Source organism: Phragmites australis, chromosome 2 (assembly GCF_958298935.1).
Source record: "Phragmites australis chromosome 2, lpPhrAust1.1, whole genome shotgun sequence".
Lineage (NCBI taxonomy): Eukaryota > Viridiplantae > Streptophyta > Magnoliopsida > Poales > Poaceae > Phragmites > Phragmites australis.
In genome coordinates, this window is record NC_084922.1 from 18,721,822 (window position 1) to 18,743,325 (window position 21,504).

The 21,504-nt window shown below is 42.9% G+C and overlaps 2 protein-coding genes across 4 annotated transcripts; one reads left to right on the top strand and one right to left on the bottom strand.

The window, feature by feature from the left end:
• Positions 1–232: 232 nt before the first annotated feature.
• Positions 233–6,279, top strand: LOC133901849 (protein LNK2-like). 3 transcript variants are annotated; one of them, XM_062343384.1, is made up of 9 exons: positions 238–524; positions 1,822–2,188; positions 2,343–2,460; positions 2,578–2,683; positions 2,777–2,872; positions 3,784–4,494; positions 4,619–4,776; positions 5,675–5,814; positions 5,920–6,279. In XM_062343384.1, exons 1-9 carry the CDS (start codon positions 495–497, stop codon positions 6,003–6,005), a joined length of 1,812 nt encoding a protein of 603 aa, XP_062199368.1. In that variant the 5' UTR covers positions 238–494; the 3' UTR covers positions 6,006–6,279. The 3 variants fall into 3 exon arrangements, with proteins under 3 accessions (XP_062199382.1, XP_062199368.1, XP_062199375.1); XM_062343391.1 differs by having other exon boundaries at positions 2,581–2,683; XM_062343398.1 differs by lacking the exons at positions 5,675–5,814; positions 5,920–6,279 and adding an exon at positions 5,048–5,618 and having other exon boundaries at positions 233–524.
• Positions 6,280–6,819: 540 nt separating this feature from the next.
• On the bottom strand, positions 6,820–8,834 carry LOC133901870 (xylan glycosyltransferase MUCI21-like). Its single transcript, XM_062343409.1, has one exon. It carries the CDS (start codon positions 8,671–8,673, stop codon positions 7,066–7,068), a length of 1,608 nt encoding a protein of 535 aa, XP_062199393.1. The 5' UTR covers positions 8,674–8,834; the 3' UTR covers positions 6,820–7,065.
• Between the last annotated feature and the right edge of the window lie 12,670 nt (positions 8,835–21,504).

Here is a 21,504-nt window from a genome sequence, read left to right on the forward strand (position 1 = left end):
GAAAATCCAAAAACAGTGGAAAAAATATAGAAAACGGACTGGAGGACGAACCAAACCCCACGCCACCCGACAGCCGGCTCAGGATGCCCGCAGCCAATCAGCGCGTGGCATTTGATCGAGCCCTCTCCGCCACTAACCGAGATGCGCCTCCGCACACGTGGCTTTCCAACGCCCCACCGCGGCCGCCTGCCCAATCGGCTCCGGCCACGCGTTCTCACGTCCCTGGACTCCTCCGGTGGGTGGAGAGAGAGAGAGAGAGAGAGAGAGAGAGAGAGGTGGGGGGCGGGGCGCAGAAGGGGGCAACGGAGTAGAGAAGACAACAACTCGACACGGGAGAAGGAGAAGAGAAGAGGACGACGCAAGGCTTCGCCGCGTCGGCGAGTTGGGATAATTTTCGGGCTGCCGGAGATGCTACCGTCGGTACCCGGGGGGCAACGCAATTTGGGCTCGGGTTCGGGTGCGGCTCCCGCGACGGCGACCGCCACCTGAGCAGGATGTTCGACTGGAACGACGACCAGCAGCAGGTGCACCCCCGCGCCCCTTCCCGTCCTACTCCAGAATCTTGTGCTATGCTTGCTCACGCGGCTGGATCTGCTCCGGCCGTGTGTTTTTTTGCGTGATTCCGTGCCCCAAGTGCTGTAATTCACTCCGTTTTAGTTTAGATGTGATTGTTCCGGAAGGGGGTTTTGTTATTCTTCCACTTCTGTGGGGATTTAAGTTGGGGGAGTTAGAGCAGGACCAATTAATTGCGAGCAGAAGCGTGGAATTCCTTGCAGAGACGGAGGTCGACTGCGTCCTTGCTGGTTGCCGCAGAGCGAGCCTTTTGCGAACTTTCTGTGCTAGCAAGCATGTTTTTTTAGATGTTAGCAAGCATGGTTTGGCGGCAATTCCGCTTGGATTACCACTAGTTTGAATGTTGCCAAGCCCGTAAGGTTGTCTAACGCATGTAGCAGTGCTGAAATGTTAGAACTGATGTTCTAGAGAGGAAGGTAGCAAAGCGAGTTTTTATAAGTTTTATGCCTTTTGGAGTCTCGTTTCTGGATGTTGGCACCATCATTTGTTGGAAAAGAAATCTGTAGTGAACTGGTTCCATCGTATATCACAATTACAATTTTGCTGGTGGGCCCTACTCATTTTAGGGCAGACAACTCAGTTGGCAATGGTCAAACATTGTTGAAGGCATAGTTGATTTTAACATGCCGTGAAAAATTGATTAGGATCACTTTATTCAGGAACCATGAATTCAGACCTGCCATATGAATTTAAAGATACAATACTGAATACTTAGTAGTTTCAATTGTAATATCTGATATGGTGTTGCTTTGTGATTATTTCTCTGAATTTTGTATGGAACTTTACACTCTGAATTACATGCCATTTATCATCGTTAAATGCTCTTATTCTTCTATACTTTTTGACACTGGTCCAAAATTAATGTTTCGGACATGAACAAAAGTCTGAACTCTAGGTTGCATGTAATGTATTTGTTAAATTCGGTAATTATAATTTTGCCAAAGTATTTTTCAAGTAAAATCTGCCTTTAATTTTGTTCTGGCCAGTATGAAATATCAGAAAGGACATTGTTCGCCAAAATTTGAATACTACATTCTAGGGGATCACTATTTTTGCTGGAGGGAGTATTTGATATTAGATACCTTGAACTTCAGTTGTATGATGTATTTGGTCTATTTTTTGATGTCTTGTAACATAAGATATACAAAATATTTGACTTTTTAATAGCAATTTGGATGAATGAGGCACTGGTTACTCTTCCAGAGGATGAACTGAGATGATTTTATTTTCTTTACTTTTGAAATGCAGGTAGGGGATGCAATATGGGCTGAGTTCAATGAGAATGAAGACCATATTGTGCCTTACCCTAAGGGTGCAGAAGATAGTACGTTAGTTAGTATTGGAGATCACAAGAACAATGATGAAGAGGCAGCTAGTATTACAGGCATCACTGAACGTTCTGCATGTGCTCAGACTGAACTTCAAGGGTTGGAAAAGCAGCCTGCAAATCAGACGAGTGAGTTTTCAGCTACACGACTTGACATGGAATCCTGGCCCGACCTACCTTCTTTGAACCCTGCACTTGATAGAAACTACAGCGATGATAACATAGAATCCACATATCTGGATTTCAGTGCTGAGCCAAGTTTGGAGAAAGTGACAGGAAATACTACAGGTTCGTTTCTTCCTTCAGCGTGCTGTGTTGCCAAATGTGGATTGTATTTCTTCATTTTGGAAACTTCTTGTCTGATAATTATGTTGGTTCCCCATGAAAAATCATGCATTTATATTCCGAGGAAATTATATATCTTTTGTTACCCTGCATACAGTGCAGCTGGATGGTGAACCTGAAGTGTTTGGTAATGATCATGAAGAAAAGAGTAATAGCTTCCTTGACTGCGACTGGGGTAATATTGGGGACTTAGATGATTTTGACCGCCTATTCAGGTAACATTGGAAATTCGAACTTCTTTTACTCAGAAATTATGATTTGCAGTCATTGATTCTTTCACTGTTGGATACTACTATAAACTTCATAAGCTAATCAGGTGATTATTTTTTCAGCAGTAGTGACTCCATATTCGGTAATGAGATGGTTGCCAGTGGCAGTGATTTTCTCTCCACATCTTCGGATTTGATGGATAATACTGTACAATCAACCCCAAGTCCGGTATGTGAATATAGTAATTAGACTTTGGGCTGTAAAATTTCATTTATTTATGTCCCACTTTCTTATCACTGTGATTTGCTTGTGCTTGTTCAGCTTGTACCATTGAATAAACAACCATCTTCTGATCGTGGACCTTCTTCGCTTCTGATTAATGAAATTTCTGGTGGAATTACCAAACAAGAAAACAAGGTACACAAATAAATGCATATACATATGTTGACATGCTTAGCTATTATTTCTTGGCTACTCTTGTTATCCATTTTTGGCAGGTAGCAGATGCTAATGCTAAATCTGGAGAGCAAGCTGAGAGTACACAAATAAATGCTCTTGAATATTTTTTAAAACCAAACTAGTTTTTTTTTTTTTTTTAGGACAGAAAACCAAGCTAGTTCTTGCAGGAGGTAGAAGCCATATGATGCGCTCTATCAAACTTTTTATGAATGAAATCTTCTGACCTTTTATGGCAGACTCGATCACTAAATTGTTTGCTGATGTCTCTTATTTGGATTGTTTTCATATATTGGAAGTATATCATGAAACAAAAGTGGCATTATCACTTCGGGCAATGAATCTTAGACATACAATTCGAGTACTTCCGGTTGCAGTACGTTTTTTATTCTGGTAACAGACTGATTTTGGGTGAATCCTTGTTCATACATGGGCTTTTCTGGGATGACGAAAGATCTTTTACAACAATCTTGCTGTACCAATTTGATATCTCATATTTGTAAGCCTAAGGTTCCTTCAATTGACGCTCTCAAGTACATTATACAAGCTTCTGGTGCTCTCGAGTAAAGTATGCACAAAGCAGTGTTTTTAGTAGGAAAAATGAGTTCAATATGTGCCCTGTCAAAGTAAGTTAGGTTGCTCTTTACTTTTGTGCAATTAATTTGATGTGACTAACTTCTCTGAATGATGTATCCCTTCTTTTCAATTTATATAGGAGTCTATAGATGTCTTTGTTCTCACCCGTAAAAGCTATTTCTAGAGCCTCTGATTTTAGATACAGTTAAAATCTGCTTAACTCAATTGGCACCTTGTTGCATCTGATTTGTGGAATGAATTCTTATAATTCAATGTAAAATAATCACTCCATGTAGGGAGATGTGCAGAAGAAGCCAGTGAGGTCACGCAGAAAACTAGAGGAAAGATGCAAAAGTAAAATATCCAGCAATACAAGTGGCTTGTCCCAGAGCAAAGGACAGAATCCACCAGCCAGTTTGCAAGCTCCTATGCAAACTGTCCAGACTCCTCAATATGCACCGTTCCATGATGGCAAGAACATGGGGCAAGTTCAGCATTCTAATCAGTTTATGTTTCCTGGCTATGGGTATCCTGCATATCCATTTCCTACCATTCCTTTGGTGTCAAACATTCAGGCTAAAGGCCATCAGCCAAAACCAGCTTCTACAAGCTACAGACCTTCAACAGATTCGCCAAAGAATTTGAGTTCCATAGAGAAGTCACAAGATATACCATCAAAGCCGTTAACCATGACACCACAAGAAAAGATCGAAAAGCTTAGGCGCCGGCAGCAAATGCAAGCACTGATAGCTATTCAGCAACAGCAGCAACAACTTGGTCAAGAGGGTTCTAGCAGTGACATTATGGCACCTCATGTGTACTCCCTGAGGAACAAAAATCCAGATTCCTTAGGGACTTCAATTGTCATAGATGAAAATGCAAATAAGGTTTTTTCGCCTGAGCTGATTCCATCCAGCCACGAAGAGGTTCACAAGAGTTCTGCAATTCCAGATGATCCCTTTATAGAGGAAAAAATATACTATCAGCTTCAAGATGCTCTTGGCAAGGCAATTTATTATTCTCTTTAAAGTTTAATTGATTCTTAATATTTCTAGTGAAAGTTTTATTCAGTAGCAGGAGCTGTTTACCAGCAAAAGAAATCTAACTTAATTTTTTCTCTTTCTTACACAGTTGGATACCAGAACTCGACTATGCCTTCGAGACAGTTTGCTTCGTTTGGCTCATAGTGCCACAGAGAGACAAATTGCTGGTGACAGAAGTAGCACTAACAAGACTAATAAAGATGAAGATGAAGCTTCAGAAAATGACGCATCTAGTAGAAGAAAAAGGTACATTACTTCCAAAAAAAAAGGGCTTATTAACATGTTTTGGTATAAGTTATTTGGACATTGATATTGGTAACTCCTATGTTGCTTTATTTATATAAGATAATATGTAAGCCTTAAGGAATGTTGTGATTATGGATCAAGCTCATCAACTGTCCTGTCACAACTTCAATGCAATGCTGCCCTGGGAAAAGGGTAAAACCCATTGAACCCCAGGCAAGCACACTATAAAGAGCCACCCGTCACACTTAACCATTATTTCCATTTTTCATAGGTACCCCTTTATACCCGGGCAAGGTGATGCAGACTCAATTAACCTGACATGGCGCACCATTAATTGGTTTAGAAAACCTCACTGATCTAGTCGAACCCAAGTCCCGTACGCCTCAAGCTTATAAAGTGCACATATAGAAATACAACCAATATGCTGTTAAATTCCTTCGTAATAAAAGTATGTTATTGGTAATCTGCAATTTTAGTCTTTCTAAGGTAGCCTCAAATATGCCTTATTTACCATCTATGCCACATGTGACCTGATATACCTTTGTTGTTCATTTGTTAGGTAGTAGTTTGTATACCAGTGTTTTATCACTGAAACCTTTCACAATGAATTGAGGACCGAGTAGAGCTCGGGTGGCTTGAGAGATGGTGTTTTGCTCAACCCATCCAGGTTCGATCCCTAGGATTGACCTGCATGCCTCACCTCCACCTTGGGATTTAATCTCAGGTGTGTTTACCCTAGGGATTATATCCCGGGCAGGTTGTGTTTGGGACGCGCACACGTGTGTGTGCATGTGTGGCATGAGTGTCGTGTGTGAGTCCTGTGTGTCCTTGAATGCACCCTCTCAAAAAAAAAAAAAAGCTTTCACGATGACCTGGTCCATCTTTCCTGTGATCTCAGATCTCCAGGCAAGGAAGCAGAAACAAACACAAATCCAATTGATCGAATAGTGGCTCATTTGCTGTTTCATAGACAAACCTCAAAGGTTGCAATACCCACGAAAGAAGAAATCATATCAACTCCCTTGACACTTGAACCTGGTGAGTTTGTTGTAAGCTTTTACCTGCATGTGGCTTGACTAGTATATTATTATATATGCTTGTGCAATGAACTAACGTAATCTTCACAAATTTAATAATGTGCAGACTCAAAGATGCCCTCAGAAACTAATAGGGCGTTGTCAGAAGATCACCAAATTGAGCAGGAAATGGTGTTGCAGCCTTCACAGTAATGTACGATGTGTTATAAGAAAACGTTTTACACAATTTTAGTAAAATAGGATTCAGCCCATAACTCCATTAATGGCTGGTCTTTCTCCTTAAGAGTATGTAGCTTTCCGATTCATGGACTGTTCAACCTCGAGATGATAGCAAATCAAGTAGATAATAGCAGTCTGCTGATCACTGCGGCAACCGAGATCATTACCTTGTGTACTATGTACCAATTTCACCATTGTAGCTCCTATTTTTACATCAAACAAAAACATCTCAGACTGGATTGGATCTTGCGACTTGTGTTGAACCCTAAATAGAGGGAACCTTGGTCGGGACATCCTTTTGGTTAACTCGAAATCTTGTTCCGTTTCTCTGAAGAAAAGACCTTTTCCATTCGGTAACCGTCCGATGTTTTAAGCTGGCCTTTTGCTTGGAAAAAAATTGCTGGCATAGAAACGGAAGTGTCTGATGAGTGATGGCATATCCGTGGGACACGTCAGTAGAGTATTTTTTTTAGCGCTTTGGCATACGGTGTTAGAAGAGTGCGAAAGTTATGAACGAATTTTCAAAGAACAATGGGTCGTCATTGTCACTGCTAGCATGATAATTGTGCATTCTTTTGTCAGCCGTCCTACTAACATGAGATTTTATTTTGTTTTTTGGCCTTTTGCTATTGCTTCCGATGTGAACTTTGCTGCATATCATCCATTCCAAGAACACGAACAATGCCACTGACTAGGTAGTATTTTTTATATATAAGTGACTAGGTAGTATTGACACCATCACAACTTCTGTGCTAAATGAAGAAAGCAAAAAGAGATAAGAGAATGGTTTGTCGAACAAATTTTGTCTTTATTTATTATTTGTTTCACCATCTGTTATGTACATTACAACGGCGCTGCTCTGTATACCAACTACCACAAATGTAAATAAGGCAACATCTATCTACGGCCAAGTACCAATGTCACTCGGTAACATCAAACTCCGCAGCAATCCCCTCTGTATATGTTTTGTACAACATTCCCCATGTCACAAAAACGAAAAAAGATGTTTAAAAGATCCTCCTGAACATACATGCTATAGTGGCCTCCTCTGTTCCATCCCTGAATCCACGCGGTGGCGCTGCCTCTGCTCAGCCCAGTGGCCATAAGCCTCGCGCAACCGGCGGCGGAACCGTGCCATGTCCAGCCGCACGTTCTGGCCGTCCAGGTAAACCTTCTTGGTGACTTGCCACCCCTTGGCGTTCACGGTGTCCGGGTCGGTGAGCACCGTGTCGTCTTTGGCGTACTGCCCGTACAGCGAGCTCTCGGACGGCAGGATCTTGTACGGCATGTAGCGCAGGCCGAGCCGCCGCGCAGGCTCGCCGTAGTACGTCTCGGCGGCCCAGTCGGTGCCGAGCGGCACGACCTGGATGAACACGGACCCCGGGCGCATGAACAGGAAGTGCGTCATAGCTGCGCCGTGCACGCCAACCATGACGTCAGACGCGTTCAGGGCACGGTACATCTTGGCGAGCTCCGTGTCCTGGCGCGGCTGCAGGACGTCGACGCGGAATCCAGCGCCCGCCGCGGCGCGCACCAGCTCGGCCTCGTTCTCGATCGCGCGCGACCCGTTCCGGGACACGATCACGAGCCTCGGCTTGTCGTCCTCGACCGTCTTGGTGCGCCGGCTCCTCTTGCTGCCGCGGTGGTGCTGTTTCCTCGCAGCCGCCTCCGCAGCTTCCTTCTCCTCTTCCTCGATGATCGTCTGGACACGGCCACGGTAAGCGTCATCGAGCATCTGGCGGAAGTCCTGGATGGATTGGTTGCCCGTCATCCGCGCGGTGTCAATGGCGAGCTCGTCGTGGATACGCAACCCGACTACAGCCTCTTGGAAGCAGTGCGTGCGGCGGTCGTTGGCGAAATCGATGGGCGGGTAGTCGGAGAGCTGCTCGACGATGTGGCCGTACTTGGTCATCCACCAGTCGTGGTACTCGAGCATGACGAACACCACCTTCTTGTTGTACTGGCGCGCGGTGATGTAGAGCGGGATGATGCCGTCGTTGAACTCGTGGTACACGTTGCCGGTGTACCCGCCGGTGGAGAAGACAACGGCGGGGACTTCGTGCCGGACGTCGCAATGGCCCGGCGCGGCGGTGGCCCCCTCGGGCACGGCGCGGAGGCGGAGCTCGTCGATGGTGCTCATGATGCTGGACTCCCACTTGCGCGTGTAGGGCCGGATACGCTCGTCGGCGGCGGCCGCGGACGAGTTGGGCCGCACGAGCAAGAAGAGCGAATTGGAGGCGGCCTCGGTGCGGACGTCCCCGCGCATGACGCAGACGTCGGTGCGGAGGGCGGTGCGGTCGCAGCAGACGGTGCCGTTGGCGACGTCCGCGCACGGCGGCACGGGGGTCGCCTCCTCGTCGTGCCGCATCCTCCTCCCGAGCTGCAGCAGCTCGTCCATTGCGGCAGAGACGGGGCTGCCCGGGAGCAGCAGGAGGAGGCAGGAGACTAGCGCGAACCCGGCGAGCATGCGGAGCAGCGCGTCGTGGCCGTGCTTCCGGTGGTGGCAGGCGTAATCCGCCAGCCGCCCCCGGAGCTCCTTCATCCTGCCGCCTCCTCCCTCCTGCGGCAGTGGCTCCCCTGGATCGCCCTTCCTCTGCTGCTGCTGGTGCACAAGCAGGCTGGCCCGGTGGTGGTGCACCATCTCCCTCGAGTCCTCGACCCCAATTTCGATCAGAGGAAAAACAGAGCAGGAAACGGAGCAAGAACAGGGAATCCTTCCTTTCGAGTTGTGAGTCGTGACGGACGCGCGGAGCAGAGCCAGTGGCTTTCTTTCCTCGATGGCGTGGTGGCGTAGCGTTCTCGTCCCGTCTTTTAAATGTGGTGCGAGGTGGAATAAAACCGCGTCTCTATTCTATGGCTTGCCAGGTAAGGGAAGGGAAGGGAAGGCTGCGCCGCTGACCGGCTGGAGATGGACTGGCAACGCAACGCAGCAGCAGCGCAGCGGGCGGGTGGCACCGAACCTATGTGGCGCGGTTGGTGGCTGCAGGTGCAGGAGGCCGCTCGCTTGCTTGATACAGCTAGGAAGCGTTTCTTTTTTGCATTTCTTAGAGCAGCCACGATGTTCCGTTTCACCATAGAAGTTTGAAGCTTCACTTCTTAATTTATATTACCTTCGTTCTCATTTACTTACCGTAGAAATTTTGATCTTATATTTTTTAAATAAAATTTATAGATACCTAAAACTTTCGTATCGTTAAATTCGTCTTGAAATATATTTTATTAGTATCGTATACTTTTAAGTATTAGTAAATTTTTTCATAGAAAAATTAGAAGGTCAAAATTACTACATAAAAAACTTGTTACCATAAATGAAAACGAGGATAGTACATGCTTTGCATTATTACCTCTCGTCATGTTACCGATCCCACTTTCGTACAATATTTGGTAATTGACATCCCTCTTTCTTTCCCTATTTTTCTTTCTTATTTTCTCATCACCAGTTGAAGACGTTCAAATAGGTCGTGCTTACTGGACCAGCCCGCGGCCCGGCACTGTAGGCATGGCTCTAGCATGGCCCGGCCCGAGGTGAGCTAGACCGAACTGGCACGACATGAGGCCACGGGCCGTGCCTGGGCTGAGCATGCGGCACGATCATGGCCTAGCCTGGGCCGACACGGGCACGGCCCGGCACGCCTCAACACGGCTAGGCACGGGCGGCTCGAGAGGGCACGCGGGGGGCACACCCGGGTTAATGGGTTAAACGGGTTATGCCCAGTCTGTTTAACTTGTTAACACGTTATTTTTGAATTTTTTTTAGTCATTTTGTTACCGTTTAGACTTAAAAAAATTAAAAAATCACTATTTTTCACCTATAAATAAAGTACTACCCTACCCTTCTATTCCACACCAGCAACAACATTTGCTCTCTTGCTTCCTCCTCTCATTCTTATCTTAAAGTTCTTTAGAATCTGTGATAATTTGGCAAAATTAGTTTGAATTGTTGCCAAAAATCCAAGAAAATTCAAAACTATCATCATGCTAGCTTGAAGAAATCTTGGTGAATTTTTGCATCGTTGTTCTATCTTATTTTATTATTTGATTATTTCTAACCCGAATATTTGAATTTTTTAGTGCCATTCAACATTATTCATGGACACTGATGATCATGATAATACATCCATTTTTTTCTTCAAGGACTCACAGGGGACTACGACCCCTTTGGTAGCAGTGTTGCAGGTGAAGGACCCAAAGGTGAACCTCCAGTTGGTTCACATGCAGTAGCACCTCCATCGTCAGCCTCTACAAGTGCGCACATATTAGCATGCACCGTCTCTAAAAGATCAAGAGTCGGTACTTCCGAAGTTTGGTAAGACTTCGAAAGGTTCTACAAAGAGAAAGATAGGGTAAGTGTCAGGTATGCTAGGTGCTATATTTGCAAACATGAATTATTTGTAAAGCCCTCATGTGGAACATAGCACTTGAAGAGACACGCCATAAGTTAAAAGTGAAAGAGTGGAGCAGCCATGAAGCAGACAGTATTGCAGTACAACCCCGACGGCTATGTTCGTCATTGGGAGTATGACTCTATCAATGCTCGAAAAGAGTCATGTCACTTCATTGCAAGAGCGGATCTACCACTCAACATCGGTGATTCTGCTGCATTTGAATATTACATTAAGCAAGCTCATAATCCTAGGTTCACGTATATTTTTAGACAGATAACTAGTAGGAATATGGTAAAATACTACAATACGTATTGTAACAAGCTTAAAAAAGGTTACAAATATGTACATTTTCAATTGCTTTGACCTCGAACATATGGGTAAGTAGGGCTAGAGATGATTATCTTAGTGTAGTGGCTCATTTTGTTAATAATGATTGGGAATTAGAAAAGAGAATAATAGGTTTTCGGTTGATTGACAATGCGCATACCGATGAAAATATTGCTGAAAAAATATCTCAATTAGTTGAAGACTTTGGTCTCATAAATAAAATATTTTCTATCACTTTAGATAATACCGGTGCAAATTCTAAAGCAATAGATATTCTTACTCCATTGATTAATACCTATGCTGAATCTTTCTTGTTACATCAATGATGTGTTTGTCATATTATCAATCTTATAGTAAAATTCAGTTTGAAAAGGTTGTCAGAATACCTAGATGATTTTCATACTGCAATAACTTTTGTGAACTCCTCTAACCAACGAATTGCAGCATATATACAATACTGTGTTGCAATAGGTGTGTGTCCACATAAGTTTGCTGTGGATATGCCGGTAAGATAGAACTTTACTTTCTTGATGCATAATATTTAGTAGTGCATAATATTGTTGAATTTTCTACTCATTTAAACAGCTGAAAATGACAATCTTCTAAGAAATTGTGTAGTCCCTACAAAATCTAAATTCTTAAAGTATTAGAAAGAAATTCCTTTATTGTACGTCTTTGCCTTTATTTTAGATCCTAGAGCTAAAACTGCAGCTTTCTGTAGAGTTCTCGCAGTTCTAGGTGATGCTCTGGGTTACGATTATTCTAATTATTATACTAATATTCGTTCTAAGTTATTTGATATTTATAGTAAATATGAAATAAAGTATGATGGAGTTCGCCTCCAACGACCTTTATTAGCATCCACAACAAGTAAGAAGACGACAACGTGGGGAAAAATATTTGGTGTAGGTTCTTCATTAAGAAGTCCAGACCCTTCATCACATCGTCTTTACGAGTGTCGAAATTCCAACATCCTGAGGGGAGCTAACTATCTTCATCGACAGTGATGTTATCAGCCGTGAACAAGAAAACTTCAACATACTGCAATGGTGGCATGAGCACAAGACGAATTATCCAGTGCTTTAACTGTTAGCACGAGATTTATTAACGGTTCTTGTATCTACAGTTTCTTCTGAGTCTACCTCCAGTCTTACTGGAAGAATAATTGAAGAGAGAACAACAAATCTGGTAAGTGAGATGGTTGAAATACTCACCATAGTAAAAGATTGGAAACAAACTGAAGCACGAATGCAACACACTGCAGAGAACACTGAGCTTGAAGATTCATTCCAAAATTTGTATCTAGATATTGATGATAACGCATAATTTTTAATTTTCTAAACTAGATTGTACTCTTTTTTCCTTTGCTAGAAAGGTTTTTAATGAGATAACCTATCAATAAAGCTTATTTTTAGAATTAATTATGTGTCCCTATTATTTCTAAGTTTTTAATTTTATTAATATTTTTTCTTTATTTTTTTGAAAACGACCCGTCATCCATCTCTCGTTTTGGCCTATAAATACCATCTCAAACTTCCTATGATCCCATTGATCACTCATCTCTCTTTTTCTACTTGCTAGCTAGTAGCCACTTGCCCACTTCAAGAAATCAATTATATATTTATATTCATGGATTAAGACACCGAGAACTTGCGTGCATGGTCATAGATGTGGGAACATTTTAAAAGATCTTTAGAGAAATTAACATGGAACATATAAGATTTGCTAAGTATAATATATGCAGCTATGAATTAGATGTCAGATCTCTAAATGGAACATGATATTTGAGGAAGCATATTAAATATTGCAAGCAAAATTCTGAGGTTTCTAATGAAACCATGTATTTTCAGAGCATAGTCATAGGTTGTACGCTTTTTTCCTTCTAGTAGAAAAGTTTTTAACGCGGCAACCAATTAATAAAGCTCTTTTTTATTTATTTTCTATAATTTTTTGATTATTTTGGAATTTTGTAGCTATTTTTTTTTTCTATTTTTTCTATTTTTGGAGTGCTACCAGGCCGAGCGTGTCTCCATCGTGCCCGCCGGCCCAGCCGTGTGCCGCCATGTCGCCAGCCCTCTGTGCCGCTGAGTTGCCACCGTGCCCGCTAGGCCTCGCCGTGCCGCCAAGCCTGTTGTGCCGACCATACCGTCGTGCCAGAATCGTGCCCGGAGCAGTGCCGTGAGCCGAGAGTGCGGCAGGTGGGCCGGCACGATACGACCCGTTACAGTAGCCAGGTCTATCGGACCGGGCCGTAGCCTGACCGTATCGAGCTAGGCCTGTGCTGACTTGACCCGAGTGGCATATTTAATCATCTCTGCCACTGGCAGTGATGCACAGAGTTTGTTTTCTACTCCTTCTGATTGCAAATGTAGGTCGTATTAGCCTCCTCAACTATTATCTAAATATAAGTCATTCTCGAACTTCTATGTATTTTTTTCCTCTCTTGTTCGCATTTTGCTGTTGTTTAATAAATGCTACGACTCTCATAAATAAATGAGTTATCTTTTTCAATACAAAATAAATGAAGGGTAACAAAGTCATTTGATCTACTATGTTAATTCTTATGTATAAATCTAAAATAATCTATATTTATAATTAGAGAGAGTATTATTTTGGCACCGGTGCATGTTCTATGGTTGCAGTGGAAAGTATCGAAGCTCCATCCTTCTCAGTCCTGTTGAAGCATCGGCTTTCTTGCACACTGTGGGTGGCCTTCCTGGGGTTGCACCTTCCTTGCATGGGGAAGCGTGGTGGTATTAGCTGTACATAGGTGTTGCGATGCTTGGAGTTGGAGTTGGGTGTGCACGTGGGGCCCTGCATTAAAGATCCTATGCAATACGTATTGTAAAGTCTGGTTTGTTTATCTCTGGATTATAGATTTTGGATTTTGTAAATAAATAATTAGATTTTGTAAGTAGATTATGTAAATATATATCTAAATTATAGCACAATTCATAATTCAATCAAGGTTACAATCAGAATCCAGAATCTAGAATTCAGAAAAATAAATGTGACCTAAGTTAGTGACGTATGAGCCCGCTTTTCTATAGGCTCATATGTTAGTAATTTTTAATGTTCTCTATAGTACTGTAGAGGATGTTAGTGTGATGAAATCAACTGATCATCCATCCATCCAAGATTAGTTCAGTTACGTCTTCTCCAGCCTTTTTTTTCCTTGTGGAGATGGAAAATTCCCTTGCGTCTTTTGTAAAGTGTAGGCACGAGTCACTATTGATTTCTTATGGTCTTTGTTTGATATATAATAACGCTTACCCGTAGCTTCCAGAAAAAGAAATATTTGGAAAAGAAATGTATACATGGTATGCTGAAACTTCTTCATTTTTTCGGTACGAAAATTCTTCTGGTGTTATTTTGGCAACGCAAAAGGCGTCTATTAGTTTTATAGGCAAAATTGGAATAAATTTGTCTGCTCAGATACGATCGGATATCTTTGAACATTAGGTGAACAGCTAGCAGCGGTCGGCGCTACCTAGTTTGCCCGCAGGACTTGTCAATACCAACAACCGATCTTGAAAATAATATATTTTCTCCAATCCCTGCTTCCCACCTAAGAAAGAGACAGGAAGCTTGTGGCTATTGAAAAATGACTATGCGGTTCTTATTCAAATAGGAGAAGGTAAGAGCTCTTCAGATGTTAACGACTGATATTATCCATTAATCATTATTTATTGAACCCTATGGAAAATCCTGCAAATTAAAAAATAATTGGCACTGGTAAATACAATTGGTCGGTGTTGCAACACTATGCTGATAACCCTTTGGGCCAGTAAATTAGGATGACTATGACTTACCCGCATGATTTCTTAGGATGCTGATAACCCTTTGGACAGTTGGTCGGTGCTGCAATACTGCCATATTACTTGCCGCATGACCACAACGCCACTTTGTTTGTAGTCTTATCTCTGAACAGTGGTGGATTAAGAATTTCTCGGATGGGCATGCGAGATTGCGAGGTAGCATAAAATGTTCAATGAAAATGCATAGGTTCATAATAGCGAAATTCATCAAGTATGAAGTATCTACTCTTTATTTTCTACATTTCAACAAAAAAAAAGGAAAAAAGGTTCATTATTCATTCATGGTTCACCATTGAAATATTGAATGTCTAAACTCTGAAATTCTGAATTTGACTAATCAACCACACAAAATCACAAATGACATTTGAGAGTTCCATTATTATGTACCTGCTCAGTTGTTGCTTTGCTCAATTGATTTCTTTGTTTCACGCTTCCTGTAGACTACACCTTCTCTCTCTTTCCTTGGTAGGGCAGATCTAGTGCCGTTGTTGTGCACCGAGAAGGAGGAGGGTGTAGAAGAGGAAGAGGAAAAGAATGGGATGGGGGGGGGGCGCTCAAGGAGGAAGAAAATGAGACCCTAGGTTTGCTTCCTACATCTGCAACTGCTTGGCACCTCTCTATTGTGCTCTGTTGTCTACCCACGTCCACATTGGCGTGCATTTGTATATACATGTATAGTATATATATCATATATTCATTTTTCTACAAAAAATTAGGTACACGGCTGCATACTTTTGCATCCATAGTCGGTCCTCCACTGCCTTTGAAAGCCGACCATTGTACTAAAATTCCATCACTCAAATAGATATCAAGAGGATGTAACTCACTTGGCATGATGTGTATAAATCTTATAACAGATTGTGCCTTGTGTATTTTAAGCCAGAAATTTTACACACTATTTCTATTCAGCTAGTTAATTTACATCTTCCCTTGTTGTTTGTTTCGGAATTGATTAAATTCCTATTTAAAATTATGGTAATGTTGATTATCTTTCAATACTATTCTAAACTCTTTAAATTTTAATATCGTTAATTAATTTGTTCTCGCCTATATCTCAAAGCGCCATGTTTTCATTTGATCGCCTGCGTATGCACTTCAATATGTGCCTTGTTTACATGAATCTTTTGTTTTGTTTCGTTTTATCTTTTGGCAGCGCTGACCATTTTCGGATTTTTTTTTCTAGATGAATCTACTCATGTCACCCTCGGCTGACCAATCAAAATATCCCAGAACATGTTATATTCAGAGGTACAAAAATTTTAAATGCACATTTTTATAATGTCTAGGGTAGTTTACGAGCCACGATGATTAAACATGTGAAGGTGAACACAACAATTACAGATTTGTTAGCTTTCAATTGTCTAAAACTTTCGTATCTACCAATCACCTAAAATTGCTGTGCCACGTACAGTGAGCAATTTTAGTAGAAACTCGGCAATAATTAACATCAACTTCTGGTGGCCGATATATAGCTGTAGATATTGATGACCAGAACCTATGAGTAGATTGTTGGATTGATGTTGATGTAGGACAGCTTTTGTTTTGGATTTGCTGGGACCAGTAGCTTGCGACCACATGATTGCTCTGATTTGTCTTCTAACATTCTGCGTACCATTCAAAGTCATGACTAGATACGTCAGCGAAGGAGCCAAGACAATTTCAGAACACGGATTCGCTCTCGGCGCGTAGAGCGAGACGGCTGGTCTAATCTGACTCCATGTTGTCGTAGCCTGGTAGGACACTGCTACAGTTTGATTACCTCCTAGAGCCTGCGTGCATGGTTCGACCCGCTCACCGCTCGCGCGGCGTTTACGAACGTTCTTTGGGTTGCTTTCCTTTTGCCTTTGCTCCCATGGTGGGGTTACCAGGTTGAATAGGCAGGCTCTGAACGCGACGCCTCAACTCGAAACAATCCAGCACGTAGACCGACTTGTCTAGGCACAAGGAAACTTCACACGACTAATTCCACGATTCGTACTCGTGCAAGTTATAATGACGCTGAGAAAGCAGAGTGCCAGTTGGTGGCGTCCGCCTGCCCGCGCGTAAATGGAGAGGGACCTGGACCTGGGCAACGCGCGCGCGTGCCCGTTCCTCCGTGCGCCGTCGTTGCGCGGAACAGGTCCGCCCGCCCTCCGCCGCTCCGTGGGCTGGATCTGGAATACGACGTGTCCCGTCAATGAGGCGGCGGGATTACCACGATTGCGCGTCTATTGGCTGGGGTCTTTGTGGGGGCACGCGCTGGGGGCGGGGGACGCGGCCGGTAGTGTTGTAATCTGGAATTCTTGAGCCTGAAGCGGCCCGTAAGAAAACGGGTGGGAGGAGCCGCGCGGCGCCTGTGGAATGGTGGATTTTCCGATGGCGACGCGCTGACGCGTCAGGTGAGAATCCTGATCCAATGTGTCACGATAAAAAAAACCATAGTGAGGCTGAGGGCTATAACTATTTGTTGAGCACTATTTTTAAATAGATGTTTTGAAATGAGTGAAAACTTTTTTTATAAGAAAATTAAAACTTGGAGGATTCGAGGTAACTTCGGGACTTGGGATCTAGATGACACATTTAGTAAACCTGCAATTTGAGAATTTAAGGATGTAGATGACACCTTGTATATGTTTAGAGACCACTGGTGTATTCCACTCGAATGGATGTGTGTTTTATAAGATTAGATACTTCACGGCAAGTCTGGATCCTTTTGGGTGCTTCCGTTTTGTAGACATACATGATTGCCAACGTGTGATTTGACTTTATGAGCACTTATGGTTACCCTAATCGATGTGATTAGGAAAGCTTACCTGCTTAGTTGAAGTTTTCTAAGTGGACCAGAGAAGATCATGTCGGGATGAGATTGAGCTGCCCCAACAAACGGTTCAGTTACATTGATAGGTTGGCTGGGTTCAGGTTCACTCAAGGAGGCTAGAGGAGTTGGCTACCTCTAGAAAAAGTGCTGCTATGGGCGAAAGTGAATTTCGCTCGTGGGTCGTAGCTGGTAACTATCACTGCTAGTGTGCCTCACAAGTCACAGATATACTTAGTAATGTGTTTTTTTTTTGCGAAAGGGGTGTGATTTATATTAAACAGAAGGCATATTACGACCCCGTTTTACATCCATAATCTTGGAAACTTCAATGCCTCCAGCTAGCTTGGTCAATCGCCATCGCTGCAGGACGCTGACTACCAACGCCAGAGCTCCACCCTCTCACCGATCTTGACACGGACCCAAAACCCTGGAAACACCACAAGAGCTAGCATCCCAGAACCTCTGTCGGAATACATCTTCACGCTGGCACCACAAACCACCACCTCCCTGGAGCTGGAAGCCCAGACATCACAAGATCCACCATCACTGAACCAAGATCCGGTGAACCAAATCCAACTGCAATTAGAAGCAGGGATTTGCACTATCCCCCATCACACACATCCTATGGAAACACATCTATCATGGCTGTCACTGGATCTGACGCAGAAGCCACCAAACTCCCCGAAGACCAGCAGGACCATCAAAAGCCGATGAGGAGCCACCTTGGACGATGCCACTAGAACCCTAAACCTACACCTACCTACCATACCAAATCATGCAGCCATACAAGCCTTAAACTACCCTACATTTTTTAGATATGGATAACGACCCTGACTTTGATTAGGGAAGCCAAGTGATACAGGCCTTGTACAAAAGTTCAACAAAAAGAGTAACTAAAAGGGATGACAAACATTGCCAGAACAAGTCTGGAGCTCTGTTGACAATCACATACTAAAGAAAAAAAAAAGCAAAACTAATACCTTGCTTTTCCAAGGAGATATCGCATTGCCAATGCGTTCATCGCCCCTAATTGATCATCACTTAAACTACCCCAGTAGCTACGCCGAATGTTGATCCGCTAGTTCCTCTCACCCTCCGATGGCGGAGAGCCCACTAGAGGAGGAAAAATAGTCGGATCTACGCTGGGATAGAAGGATCGTCTCACATACGCCTCATGCTACTGTAGTAGAGGAACGATGGTTCGGTTATGAAGTGCTATTGGAATCTTCTAACTATGCTAGTAATGCTGGGAACACGGTGGCAAATTCAAACCATGTCTCTATACATTTCTAAAGCCCACTATGTTTCCATTTTTATCGAAAGGATGACAAGAGTATTGCCAATTTTTTTATAGAAAAAGAGAATTGATCCTATTTATAAGGGAAATCGGACCCAAAAACTACACAACAACATGGTTTGTTAGATGGGAGAAATCGGCAAAACTCCCCGCATGACAAACAACCTCAACAGAAACAACAGCCTAAAAGGGCACACCACTAGCCACCCGGACGCTACAACTGGCAAAGTTCGCCATAGGTTATCACTGCTCAAACTTCCTACGGTGAAACCACAACTGCTACCTTAATACTCTCCACTTCGACGTCCCCAAGGTTGCAACAAACACCGCCACTGGGAGAAACCATGCACTGTGCCATCGTTGCCGAGCTTCATCACACCCTAGTGACGTAGCAGCTCCGAGTTCCCCACTTCACGGCTAGCCTAAAACACACACTTTAGCCGACCACAACAAAAGGTGGAGATCATCCCAATTGAGGCGTCAACCCGAGGAAAGGGAATGTCTAAGCCTTTATAGTGGTCGAAACCACCGCCAAGAAGATCCATGTTCGCGCCCAAGCCGATTGTAGCTCCAAACCAAGGATGGACCTCCAACGTGATGCCTCTAGGGAGGGCATGACGTTCAAGGATGTCGTCGTCGCATGTCCGAACATCTGGACCTAGGTTTTCATTCAGAGAGTCCATGTTTTGGAGTGAATGGGGGTGGGGGGTTATCTGGACAACGCCTCCAAGGAGGGGAGTGGCGCCCGAAGGTGTCACCATTGTGAACATTGGCGGGAGGAACCAAAAGAATGGGAACAACACAAGGACTAAGACTTTCTCGTACATACTCACGATCCAAAAGGTCTTAGACTTATCACTGAATTTTCTTAGTATCTTCCGGATTGGTCCTATATGCAGCATGGTTTGGGCAAAGTTGCTCCCTGAATCAAATCAATTTGATGTTCGATTCCTTGAATAGGTGGTAATCCTAGGGGTACCTTAGCTCGAAATACATCCACAAACTCCTGCAAAAGGTTAGTAATAACAGGAGACAAAGAACTAGATATATCCTCAAGTGTAACTAAGGCATCTATGCATATCAAGGCATGACAACTCGTCTTCATAAATTTCAGTAAGATCAGATTTAGTGGCAAGCATAACACACCCTTTCAATTTAATTCCATCAGACTTAGAACTTGTAGTCGATTTCTCCTTTTTGGGTGGAAAAATATTTTTTGCTACTTGCTGATTTTCAAATTCATACTCACGCTCTTTTCTCTAATTTGTGGCTATCTCTTGTTCACATTTCACAATTTCAGTAGAGGTTAAAGGTAGAAAAGTTATTTTCTTTCATTTATGCATAAGAGTGTACTTATTACTCATACCATAATGTGTTGCATCAGTATCAAATTCTCATGATCGACTTAACAAGAGTGAGCATGCTTGCATGGGAACTACATCGATATTAGAACAATCATGGTATGAACCAATAGAAAAATGCACCCTAGTTGTTTGCATTATCTTCACCTTACCACTATTGTTGAACCACTGAATGTGGTAAGGATGTTGATATGTCCTTATCGGCAATTCAAGCTTCTTGATCAAAACTGAACTTATCAAGTTGCTGTAACTCCCTCCATCAATAATGTCTCATTTTTGTCCTCATCTCCTACATGGTTAGGTGCAAGAGCATATTCATCCTCAACATTGCAAACACTTACATACCCATCGTGTTCTATTGCAATATACGCTCGATAACTTGGATAATGTTTCATAATGTGGCCCATTCCCTTGCATCGGTGGCATACAATTCCGGTCGAACGACCTGTAGAAGCAATCGAAGAAGAGCTCTTGGTTGGAGCCTGCACATTAGCAGATTTGCTTACCTCTGAAGCGGGTGATGGGGTTGGAAGTGCTACTGAACGCGCCCTACTCGAGAAAGGGGCAGCAGACTGCGTAGCTAAACATGGGGCTGTTTTGACTTATACCGGCATTGATTTTGAAGTAGTCATGCTTCCAAAATTATTCCTGGGTCTTTGTTGTCGTCCATGCAATTCTTTTTTTTTACCAAACATGCAAGTTAGAACAATCTAAGAACACTACTATAGTCTTTGTAATCAACTATGTCCTGAATTTCACGTATTAATCCTCCATAAAAACATGTCATTACAGCCTCTTCATCCTGAATAATATCACAATATAACATACTAATTTGTAGTTCCTAATAATATTCTTCTACGGATCTATCACCTTGATTTAAGCGCTGCAATTTCTTACGCAAATCACGTTTAAAAGAGAGTGGAACAAATCTGTTACATATAGTAACCTTTAGGGTATTCGATGTAGTAGGCGCTAATCCATTGATGCATACTCTATTCCACCAGATAATGACAGAATCTTTAAATTCACTAGTGGCTTGTCTAACTCTATGCACTTCAGGAACTAAATGAGCATGAAACTTCTATTCGACCGTTATCTCCTAATCTAAATATTTTTCAGCATCATAGGCACCTGTAAAAGATGGTATAGTAAACTTAACTTAGCAAATAGATCATCATTAACACGTAGGTTATGCTGCTAAAAATTATTACTTCTTATACCTTGACAGTTGAAGTTTAATCGGACCTGTTATCATGCATCAAAGGTGTCTTGTTCTTTCCTCAAAATTTCATCATCGGCAATAGACTCGTCATGTTCATGGACTGCACCATGAGGTCCATACATCCGTTGTTCGGGGGTTGAGTGACCAACCGATCAAAGCGCGTATTGAGTATTGCAATGCTATCGTTGAGTTGCTGCAATACAGTATTTGGTCCCACAAGGTTCTTATCAATGTTGTCATTAATAGCTTGTCGATGATCATCCAA